The sequence below is a fragment of the Salmo salar genome, unplaced genomic scaffold, assembly GCF_965601325.2.
Source record: "Salmo salar unplaced genomic scaffold, fSalSal1 ptg000177l, whole genome shotgun sequence".
In the NCBI taxonomy this organism is placed as follows: domain Eukaryota; kingdom Metazoa; phylum Chordata; class Actinopteri; order Salmoniformes; family Salmonidae; genus Salmo; species Salmo salar.
In genome coordinates this window covers 931142-943157 of record NW_027675325.1, presented here as the reverse complement: position 1 = coordinate 943157, position 12016 = coordinate 931142, and the positions used below count along the sequence as shown (strand labels likewise).

The 12016-nt window shown below is 40.7% G+C and overlaps 1 protein-coding gene across 1 annotated transcript; it reads left to right on the top strand.

The window, feature by feature from the left end:
* Positions 1-237: 237 nt before the first annotated feature.
* Positions 238-6829, top strand: LOC145867064 (uncharacterized). The gene is made up of 2 exons (XM_082971108.1): positions 238-244; positions 5252-6829. The coding sequence occupies exons 1-2, from the start codon at positions 238-240 to the stop codon at positions 6493-6495; spliced, it is 1251 nt and encodes a 416-aa protein (XP_082827234.1). The 3' UTR covers positions 6496-6829.
* The last annotated feature ends 5187 nt before the right edge of the window (positions 6830-12016 follow it).

Sequence of the window (12016 nt, the reverse complement as noted above, 5' to 3'; positions counted from 1 at the left end):
TTTTTTAAAAAAAACTGTTTTTGGTTTGTCATTATGGGGTATTGTGTGTAGATTGATGAGGGGAAAAAATTATTAAATTTTAGAATAAGGCTGTAATGTAACAAAATGTGGAAAAGTGAAGGGGTCTGAATACTTTACGAATGCACTGTATACCGCTGGTAGAGTTTTCTACCATTGGCAGTTTTGTACACAGTCATGTGATACGTGGTACAGAAAAGTCCAATCTTAGGAGAGTACATGGGAGGCACTATACAGTGTGTCTGCAGGCGGCTATCTGGTCAAAACCACTGATACAGGTGCCCCTCCACCATCTGGTGGGATGGATCATGTCTACAGAGAAACTTAGATTCAAATACTTAGATGTGTGTGTATTGGGTCTATGTTGTGAAATTGTTAGATATTACTTGTTAGATATTACTGCACCGTCTGAGATAGAAACACAAGCATTTCGCTACACCCGCAGTAACATCTGCTAAACATGTGTATGTGACCAATAAAATGTGATTTTGATTTGAAATAAACGTCCTATTTATCAAAGGTGCTTTTGTCTGGGGTCAAAATGACTCCAAAGGATTTGAATTTGTTAAAAGTCCATTTTGATACAGAAACACTAAACCATGATTTAGATTTATTAAGAACAAGTTGATTGACAAAGTCATGAAAAATTGAAAGAATTGAATAAACCACATTTTGGCCATGATAAAAGATATGCCTCTGGGATCAAAATGATCCATGTCAGAAGTATGGTTCAATGCAAATATGTAGTGGGTGTAAAGTTTGTATTAAATTCTCACTCATTAAACACGAATCAATCAACACATGCTTCTCTTTGAACGACTTAATATAATATTAAACTTTTCTGAAATAAATGAAAAATAAACGTTTGGTTCCTCAACTGCGTTGCTTAGTCCAGTCAGCAGATGGCGATGTGCGTCTTTTAGGTTCAGGCGATGCTGCCAGTGTGACGTATAATCTAGTGGACGGGACGCTCCTTCAACAACAACAGCTAGTCAGACACCTCGGTAGCTTTCTAACAAACATAGCTACAACATTCACGCTCTTTACACTGGTTTGGTGTATATTAGTCGATGTGTTTTAAACACACTTCTGTCGTATGTACTTGTTGACCCATTTAATGATATATTTACGTTGTTTGTCAGCTAGCTGGTTTGCTAAGTTAGCTTAGAACTAGGCTAGTCGCTAATGCTAACTAGCTAACATCCCCGACCATGAGTTCACTAAGCTACTCTCCTCCTGCTAAAGAAGCGGAGGTCTGCTGGACGGAGAAAGAAGCTCTAGTGAAGGAGGAGGAGGAGGAGGAAGAGGAGGCTGTTACAATACAAAAACAAGTAGAGGGTGAGGCTGTTACAGTGAAAGAAGAAGAGAAAGACGTTACAGTGAAAGAAGAGGAAGACGCGTTCAGAGTGAAAGAGGAGGAGGATGTTACTGTAAAAGAAGAGGAGGAAGAGAAAGAGGAGGATGCAGTTTATGGAGTGAAAGAGGAAGAGGGGGAGATGACTGTCACATCGGAGGAAGAAGAGGAGGTTGGAGATCTGTTTAACACCAGTAAGTACCGTCTCTGCAGTCGTTGAACCAATATGCAGTAAAGGGGTTCTACACTTTAATGTTGTTCTGTAGGAATGGCTGAAGCTACACTGTAACGTGTAGAACATCAAGAGTGGACCATCAACAAAACGTTAACAATTGATCAAATGCATCCAATGACAATGCCTGAAATACTGTAGTCCTCAATATCTCCTATTAGATTAGCCCAAGATGTTCTCTTAAAGGGGCAATCAGCAGTTGTTACATCCATTTTGGGACTTATACATTAATGATATGTACCCATCTGTTTCTTGGAGAAATCACTTATAAATGCCTCATGAGCTTAGTTCAACTGTCGTACCCCATCAGAACCCAAAATATAAGCATTTTTTTACTCCAATGTTTGTCAGGAAATATTAACAAACACTGTATATCCTCAAAACATGGTTAAAACTAGAATGTTGATATCATGGATGGTTACATTTCTCCAGCCCCATCCCTCAGCTTTTTACTGAAACGGGCAGGGAGTACGCTTTGTTATTGTTTCTACTGCTGATTGCTGCCCCCGTTACTCCTCAAGGTCCAAGGACTGTATGTTATTTTCAGAGGTAGACTGGCTCTGTTCAGTCAAAATAATCAAATATTCCATCATCAAATCAAATGTATTTATATAGCCCTTCTTACATCAGCTGAGTGGCAAGTTATCTGACCATTTCTACCAATCTGTGTGCCAGTTGTGATTTTCATATGTACATTTTACTGGAACAGTTTCATTTCATTTATAATAGTATCTCAAAATCATTGCCTGTGATTAATCTACATTCTATCTAAATGAAAATTATACAAATCTAAAAGTAACTTTTATTGCCATCTATGTAAAAAAAAACGCAAGTAAAACTAAATGCATGCTATTCAACCGATCGCTGCCTGCACCTGCCCGCCCGTCCAGCATCACTACTCTGGACGGCTCTGACTTAGAATACGTGAACAACTACAAATACCTGGGTGTCTGGTTAGACTGTAAACTCTCCTTCCAGACTCACATTAAGCATCTCCAATCCAAAATTAAATCTAGAATCGGCGTCCTATATCGCAACAAAGCATCCTTCACTCACGCTGCCAAACACACCCTCGTAAAACTGACCATCCTACCGATCCTCGACTTCGGCGATGTCATCTATAAAATAGCCTCCAACACTCTACTCAGCAAACTGGATGCAGTCTATCACAGTGCCATCCGTTTTGTCACCAAAGCCCCATATACTACCCACCACTGCGACCTGTACGCTCTCGTTGGCTGGCCTTCGCTTAATACTCGTTGCCAAACCCACTGGCTACAGGTTATCTACAAGTCTCTGCTAGGTAAAGCCCCGCCTTATCTCAGCTCACTGGTCACCATAGCAGCACCCACTCGTAGCATGCGCTCCAGCAGGTATATCTCACTGGTCACCCCCAAAGCCAATTCCTCCTTTGGTCGTCTTTCCTTACAGTTCTCTGCTGCCAATGACTTGAACGAACTGCAAAAATCTCTGAAGCTGGAGACTCATATCTCCCTCACTAGCTTTAAGCACCAGCTGTCAGAGCAGCTCACAGATCACTGCACCTGTACATAGCCCATCTGTAAACAGCCCATCTATCTACCTACCTCATCCCCATACTGTGTTTATTTATTTATCTTGCTCCTTTGCACCCCAGTATCTCTACTTGCACATTCATCTTCTGCACATCTACCATTCCAGTGTTTAATTGCTATATTGTAATTACTTCGCCACCATGGCTTATTTATTGCCTTAACTTACCTCATTTCCACTCACTGTATATAGACCTTTTGTTTTCTTTTGTTCTACTGTATTATTGACTGTATGTTTTGTTTATTCCATGTGTAACTCTGTGTTGTTGTATGGGTCGAATTGCTATGCTTTATCTTGCCCAGGTCGCAGTTGCAAATGAGAACTTGTTCTCAACTAGCCTACCTGGTTAAATAAAGGTGAAATAAAAAAATAAATGATGGGTCCTACAGTAGGTCTATGTTGTTAGGTGAAGTTATGGGTCCTACAGTAGGTCTATGTTGTTGTTAGGTGAAGTTATGGGTCCTACAGTAGGTCTATGTTATTGTTAGGTGAAGTTATGGGTCCTACAGTAGGTCTATGTTATTGTTAGGTGAAGTTATGGGTCCTACAGTAGGTCTATGTTATTGTTAGGTGAAGTTATGGGTCCTACAGTAGGTCTATGTTATTGTTAGGTGAAGTTATGGGTCCTACAGTAGGTCTATGTTATTGTTAGGTGAAGTTATGGGTCCTACAGTAGGTCTATGTTATTGTTAGGTGAAGTTATGGGTCCTACGGTAGGTCTATGTTATTGTTAGGTGATGTTATGGGTCCTACAGTAGGTCTATGTTGTTAGGTGAAGCTATGGGTCCTACAGTAGGTCTATGTTGTTGTTAGGTGAAGTTATGGGTCCTACAGTAGGTATATGTTGTTAGGTGAAGTTATGGGTCCTACAGTAGGTCTATGTTATTGTTATGGGTCCTACAGTAGGTCTATGTTATTGTTAGGTGAAGTTATGGGTCCTACAGTAGGTCTATGTTATTGTTAGGTGAAGTTATGGGTCCTACAGTAGGTATATGTTGTTAGGTGAAGTTATGGGTCCTACAGTAGGTCTATGTTGTTAGGTGAAGTTATGGGTCCTACAGTAGGTCTATGTTGTTGTTAGGTGAAGTTATGGGTCCTACAGTAGGTCTATGTTGTTAATAGGTGAAGTTATGGGTCCTACAGTAGGTCTATGTTTTTAGGTGAAGTTATGGGTCCTACAGTAGGTCTATGTTGTTGTTATGGGTCCTACAGTAGGTCTATGTTATTGTTATGGGTCCTAGAGGACACTATGTGTGTCATGCAACAACAACCAAAGTGCTTCTTCGTTCATTACATAGGTATGATTGTTGTTAGGTGAAGTTATGGGCCAATTTGGCAAAGAGTGTACAAACCCTCATTGTCAGGCTGATGGAAAAGCCAAAGAGCATTTTACTGGTTGAAGTGTTTTTTAAGTATAAAGCAGTTGATTTGCGACAATAACACAAACATATTAAGCAGGAGATTCAAATGAGTCTTACAATTATAATTCAAAGTAGTGTGAAATGAACTCATCATCAACCTGGAAATGGAGGTTACTCCCCTGAGTTTCCTCCATTCACTTTCAGAATACATTGTGAAAAACTAAAATCTTTTCTCACCATTTTTGCTCCAGGCAGATATACTACATCCATAACTAGTGGTTTCCTCATTACCAGATATACTACATCCGTAACTAGTGGTTTCCTCATTACCAGATATACTACATCCATAACTAGTGATTTCCTCATTAGCAGGGAGGTGTTTCTGCAATCAAATTGCCCTCGTGCCGCAATTTTATTAAACACAGAAAGGGGCCTATATTGGAGACCAAAAGTCGTCTGGCACACTGCTTAGAGGTTCAACAACATGAATAACTTATTTCTAGCCTGCAATCATCGATTTTACTACTAATGTGAAAACAAGACAAAATATAACTTTTCTTGCTCATTTTAAGGCAAATATCAAATAATTTTAACATTCATTACAGACGTCAATTGTTGTCCAACATCATGGCTCCGCTGTTGGCATCACCTTTTACAGTGGATTACCGCTGTTGTGGGCCTTTAATCATCTGTCTGACTTTGTTGTTCACACAGGAGAGAGACGTGACTATCGTGGATCCTCTGGGGAGCCTCAACAACCTCATGATGCTGAAGAGGCAGAGAAGAGTCTCTCCAGATCACAACACCTCAAGAAACACCTGCAGAGATCCACAGGGAAGAAATCTAACTGCTACTCTGAGTGTGGGAAGAGATTCACCTCCTCAGCAGGCATTAAAATTCATCAGAGAATCCATACAGGAGAGAAACCTTTTACCTGTACTCAATGTGGGAAGGGTTATAGCTCATCTAGCAGTCTGACAGTACACAAGAGAATACACACAGGAGAGAAACCTTATAGCTGTGGTCAATGTGGGAAGAGTTTTGGTCAATCTCGCCATCTGGTATCACACCAGAGAACACACACAGGAGAGAAACCTTATAGCTGTGGTCAATGTGGGAAGAGGTTTGCTGCATCTAGCACTCTGACTCAACACCAGAGAACACACACAGGAGAGAAATCTTATAGCTGTGGTCAATGTGGGAAGAGTTTTACTACATCTAGCACTCTGACTCTACACCAGAGAACACACACAGGAGAGAAACCTTATAGCTGTGGTCAATGTGGGAAGAGTTTTGGTCAATCTGGACAGCTGACAGTGCACCAGAGAATACACACAGGAGAGAAACCTTATAGCTGTGATCAATGTGGGAAGAGTTTTACTACATCTAGCACTCTGACTCTACACCAGAGAACACACACAGGAGAGAAACCTTATAGCTGTGGTCAATGTGGGAAGAGGTTTGCTGCATCTATCACTCTGACTCAACACCAGAGAATACACACAGGAGAGAACCCTTATAGCTGTGATCAATGTGGGAAGAGTTTTGGTCAATCTGGACATCTGACAGTGCACCAGAGAAGACACACAGGAGAGAAACCTTATAGCTGTGATCAATGTGGGAAGAGTTTTACTACATCTTGCGATCTGACTTCACACCAGAGAACGCACACAGGAGAGAAACTGTATAGCTGTAATCAATGTGGGAAGAGTTTTACCACATCTGGCTCTCTGACTTCACACCAGAGAACGCACACAGGAGAGAAACCTTATATCTGTGGTCAATGTGGGAAGAGTTTTAATCAATCTAGCTATCTGACAATGCACCAGAGAACGCACACAGGAGAGAAACCTTATATCTGTGGTCAATGTGGGAAGAGTTTTAGTCAATCTAGCCGTCTGACAGTACACAAGAGAATACACACAGGAGAGAAATCTTATAGCTGTGACCAGAGATAATCTGATAAAAGATCTCTGATCAAATATCAGAAAATACATAGATGGAGTTGTTTCATGATATCAATGAATTAATGTCACAATGTAGAATGTTTTAACATTGTAGTAGGAGTATTTTAATGATGTCACAATGTAGAATGTTTTAACATTGTAGTAGGAGTATTTTAATGATGTCACAATGTAGAATGTTTTAACATTGTAGTAGGAGTATTTTAATGATGTCACAATGTAGAATGTTTTAACATTGTAGAAGGAGTATTTTAATGATGTCACAATGTAGAATGTTTTAACATTGTAGAAGGAGTATTTTAATGATGTCACAATGTAGAACCCTAAATGTTTGTCCCCTGTTCTATTGATTTCAGCATGATATGGATATTAGCCTCAGGGGGAAAATCCAGGCTCTGAAATGGAAGAGTTACTATTTATGTGATTTAACTAAAAGTGACTAACACAAAAAGAGCTGTGTTACACTTACCATGTTGGTGACCCACTGGAATCAAAATGCACCACTTCAAAATGTAGCTAGCTGTTTTCTACAAGTTGTCCTTTAACCAGTGATGTACACATTATTCCCAGATTCTGTGTGGTTTTTGAGCTGTTAGTTTTAACAGGAGGTGCAACCTCATCTCCCTCCTCTCGCACAATTGATTTCAACATGATATCTATGAGTTATGACAAATAAGTGTTGTGTTCCTTTGTTTAGCGACCCCTACATTTAAATGCATCACTCCAAAATGTAGCTGACTGTCTTCTGCAGGTTGTCCTCTAACCAGTGAGGTGAAATATATCTCCCATTTCCATGTGTTTTTTTAGTTGTGTTAGTTTCAACAGCACGAACAACCTGATTTCCCCCCTAATGGATATCAGTGATTTATTGCTACTTGTGCAGTTTTATAAAGGTGCTTGTTTAAAAAAAATCCAAGTAATATGATTATTATGGCTGATGTTTGTGTATATTGCACATTTTATGTTTAGGTTTTCAATATCACAAACTCTTTCTGCATATTGGTTATTGATTTGGACCCATTAAAACTGTGTTTTGACATTGGGGATATCCCACCTAGCAACATGTCATTGAAAAGCTGTTGAAAGTAGACTATGCAACCAAATATTTCATATTTACATTTCATGTAACATTTAGTAATGATTATTTTTAATGCAACCAACTGACATTTTTGGTACAATTATATTGACATTGTTGCCCTGCTTTTAGAATATCAGGGTTCATTCTCAGATGTGCCAAACCAAATGTACTAGAGCATGACATTTTGGACTGGGCCTGATCCAACAACATGCCTATCTAGTGAACCCTGAAAAGAGAGAGAAGCTCTGCAGTGAGGTGGAAAGTTACTATGGATATTGCAGTCCATGGTGAGTGTCCATGGTGAGGACATCTTGGTTTCTGATTTTCTCAAGGTGGGCTGTTTTGTGTTTTGCGTTTAGCCTGTGAGTTGTCATGGATCTTATCTTGACTGCACGTTTTTCCGTTTTGGATATGTGTTGTTTGGGCTCGTTCGAGAGTTCTAGTGGGGGGGAAAAAAATTTTTTTTCTTGTTTTTAATTGTTGACAGCCAGTAGACACCATGTTTATATTGTAGAAGGTGAAGCATTGTAGTTGATTATAATGTGAAATAAAAGTTGTTTTCTGTTGGTGGTGAGCATTCTCGTAAGGTGTTACAGTCTTTGGTTTTTCCATTTATGTTTTGAGGTTGAACTTTAGCTCGTTAGCACGTCTAGCTCGTTAGCCCGTCTAGCTCGTTAGCCCGTCTAGCTCGTTAGCCCGTCTAGCTCATTAGCCCGTCTAGCTCGTCTAGCTCGTTAGCACGTCTAGCTCATTAGCCCGTCTAGCTCGTTAGCACGTAGGACGCACTGATTGGTGTCACCTCGTTAGTCAGTATGTGTTACACCTGTGCTGGCTTGTCCATCTCGTTAGTGGGAAGGTGTTTCACCTGAGCTGGTCCAGGTTCTATTTAAGAGTGTCTGGCCCAGTGCTCCAGTTGTCTTGATACATGTGGAGAGTCAACACCTTTAGTTGCTCCACCTTTTTGGTTTACTTCCTGTCTTTAAGTTTGGTGTGGGTTTTTCTTCTGTTTGCCTCTTCTTGGGCAGATTTAGTGGGTCTCATGGTGGGTGTCTTTTATGTCCCAGTTGTTGTTACTAGTCAACTTTCAGTGGACACTGAGAGCAAAATTGCAACATTATGTTATAATACTTTTATTGCATCAAATGGTTGTTTTATGCAACAGAATAGAGGGTTCTTGGAACTATTGTGTCTGTGTGTTTTACTGAGGATGGGCCTCTGGGAGAAAACACTGACAGGAGATTTACAATGTCTTTTGGGTGATAAAACCTAAAGAGACTGCATTCCAGAGCATGAGTTAATGTTTCTGTTCTATATGGTACCAGGGAGAGATGACCCCAGGGCCAGACCCTGGTCTCTACACAGAGTACTGTTTTTACAGCAGATAGTCTCTGCTGAGAATTTATAAGTATCTTTCATACAAGTCTTAACCTTGTGACCCGTTCTATACATCTGTTGTTGGTCATGTAGGTTAAAAGGGGTGTGTCTTGGCTGTAAAAGACCTTTGTACTTTTGTATCGTGGCTCTCAACGAATCATCTGGGGGTGATTCGTCGACCAGCCATCATTTATCGTAGAGCACTCAATTGATTCACTTTATATGTGTACGTTGTATTGACCTGCTCCCTTATAAGTGAATAAAGATTGATTTTAAGAATAACTCTGACTTGTGTCATAAGTTTGTCTCCTCATTTGATATTAAAGAAATTAACCACCACATTTGGCGATGGGAATGTGAATCTTGACTTGGTGACCGCTCCTGACGACCTGGGTAAAGGGTGCATGAGGGATCCCTCAAACTTGGGATCTCAGGGAAACCACACAGACCATTTATGATAGTACGGTGCACCTGTAATTGTTTTAAACCTGTAATTGTTTTAAACCTGGACCCCATTTTAGAAGTATTGAAATATGTACATGTATGAGTTACATTATCCTAGCAACTAACCATGAGATAGAAATGTGAAGATATTCCTGCAGGTTAAAATATTGTTGAAAAACAACTAATTGATTAGGTATGTTTGGGAATAGCATTGTGTGACTGTGATATGAGAGTTGTGTGACTGTGGATATGAGAGTTGTGTGACTGAGTCTTAATCTGATGTTTGGATAGTAACATAGAGATCTATAGTTCCTCACAGAGATTTATAGTTCCTCCTAGAGATCTATAGTTCCTCACAGAGATCTATAGTTCCTCACAGAGATCTATAGTTCCTCCTAGAGATCTATAGTTCCTCACAGAGATCTATAGTTCCTCACAGATATCTATAGTTCCTCCTAGAGATCTATAGTTCCTCCTAGAGATCTATAGTTCCTCCTAGAGACCTATAGTTCCTCACAGAGATCTATTGTTCCTCACAGATATCTATAGTTCCTCCTAGAGATCTATAGTTCCTCCTAGAGATCTATAGTTCCTCCTAGAGATCTATAGTTCCTCACAGAGATCTATTGTTCCACACAGAGATCTATAGTTCCTCACAGAGATCTGTAGTTCCTCCTAGAGGTCTGTAGTTCCTCACAGAGATCTGTAGTTCCTCCTAGAGGTCTGTAGTTCCTCACAGAGATCTATAGTTCCTCACAGAGATCTATAGTTCCTCCTAGAGATCTATAGTTCCTCCTAGAGATCTATAGTTCCTCCTAGAGATCTATAGTTCCTCCTAGAGATCTATAGTTCCTCACAGAGATCTATAGTTCCTCACAGAGATCTATAGTTCCTCACAGAGATCTATAGTTCCTCACAGAGGTCTGTAGTTCCTCACAGAGATCTGTTGTTCATCCTAGATGTCTGTAGTTCCTCACAGAGATCTATAGTTCCTCCTAGAGGTCTATAGTTCCTCCTAGAGGTCTATAGTTCCTCCTAGAGGTCTATAGTTCCTCCTAGAGATCTATAGTTCCTCACAGAGATCTATAGTTCCTCCTAGAGATCTATAGTTCCTCTCAGAGATCTATAGTTCCTCTCAGAGATCTATAGTTCCTCACAGAGATCTATAGTTCCTCACAGAGGTCTGTAGTTCCTCACAGAGATCTGTAGTTCCTCCTAGAGGTCTATAGTTCCTCACAGAGGTCTGTAGTTCCTCACAGAGATCTATAGTTCCTCCTAGAGATCTATAGTTCCTCCTAGAGGTCTATAGTTCCTCCTAGAGGTCTATAGTTCCTCCTAGAGATCTATAGTTCCTCACAGAGATCTATAGTTCCTCCTAGAGATCTATAGTTCCTCCTAGAGGTCTATAGTTCCTCCTAGAGGTCTATAGTTCCTCACAGAGATCTATAGTTCCTCTCAGAGATCTATAGAAACTTCCGGGTTTGGAGCGAGTAGTCGTGCTGCACTTCGCTCCGCAGGTAATATTACATTTCACTACATTACAACGGTTTGATTTGTTTGATCTGAGCAATTTTAGCTAGCTACATAGCTGTCTTTGCTGTCGTTGTATCAAAGATAGTGGTGTAGTTTAGAGAAATTATCGAGGTTAGCTAGCCAGCTATTTTCGTCCGCCGCGACACCGTTTTCCAAACCTAGTCATCACCACAGCCACTGCTAGCTAGCCTACATTACCAATAGCAGCACTGTAGCACTGTAGAAACTAAATACATTACAACGGAACGATTTGATTAGTGTAGTGTTAGCTAGCTACATAGTTGTCTTTGCTGTCTTTGTATCAAAGATAATTGTGTAGTTTACCGCCAACTTTAGAGAAATTATCGAGGTTAGCTAGCCAGCTCGCAGCGGCGCCGTTTTCCTAACAGTCAACTCCACAGCCACCGCTAGTTAGCCAACTTTACCAATAGCAGCACTGTAGCACTGCAGAAACTAATACATTACAACGGAACGATTTGATTAGTGTAGTGTTAGCTAGCTACATAGCTGTCTTTGCTGTCTTTGTGTAGTTTAGAGTAATTTTCGAGGTTAGCTAGCCAGCTATTTTCGTCCGCCGCGACGCTGTTTTCTAAACCTAGTCAAACTTAGTCAACACCACTGCTAGCTAGCCAACTTTACCGACTAGCAGCACTGTAGAAACTCAATACATTACAAAGGAACGTCTTGATTAGTGTTACGTTAGCTAGCTACATAGTTGCCTTTGTATCATGATAAAGGTGTAGTACAGATAAACTATCGAGGTTACCTAGTCCCTGTGCGCACAACCCACATGGAGTTCCAGGTCTCCGGCAGCCTCTGGAACTGCCGGTCTGTGGCCAACAAGGCAGAGTTCATCTCAGCCTATGCTACGCTCCAGTCCCTCGACTTCTTGGCGCTGACGGAAACATGGATTACCACAGAAAACACTGCTACTCCTACTGCTCTCTCCTCGTCTGACCACGTGTTCTCGCATACCCCGAGAGCATCTGGCCAGCGGGGGGTGGCACTGGAATCCTCATCTCTCCCAAGTGGACATTCTCTCTTTCTCCCCTGACCCATCTGTCTATCTCCTCCTTTGAATTCCAT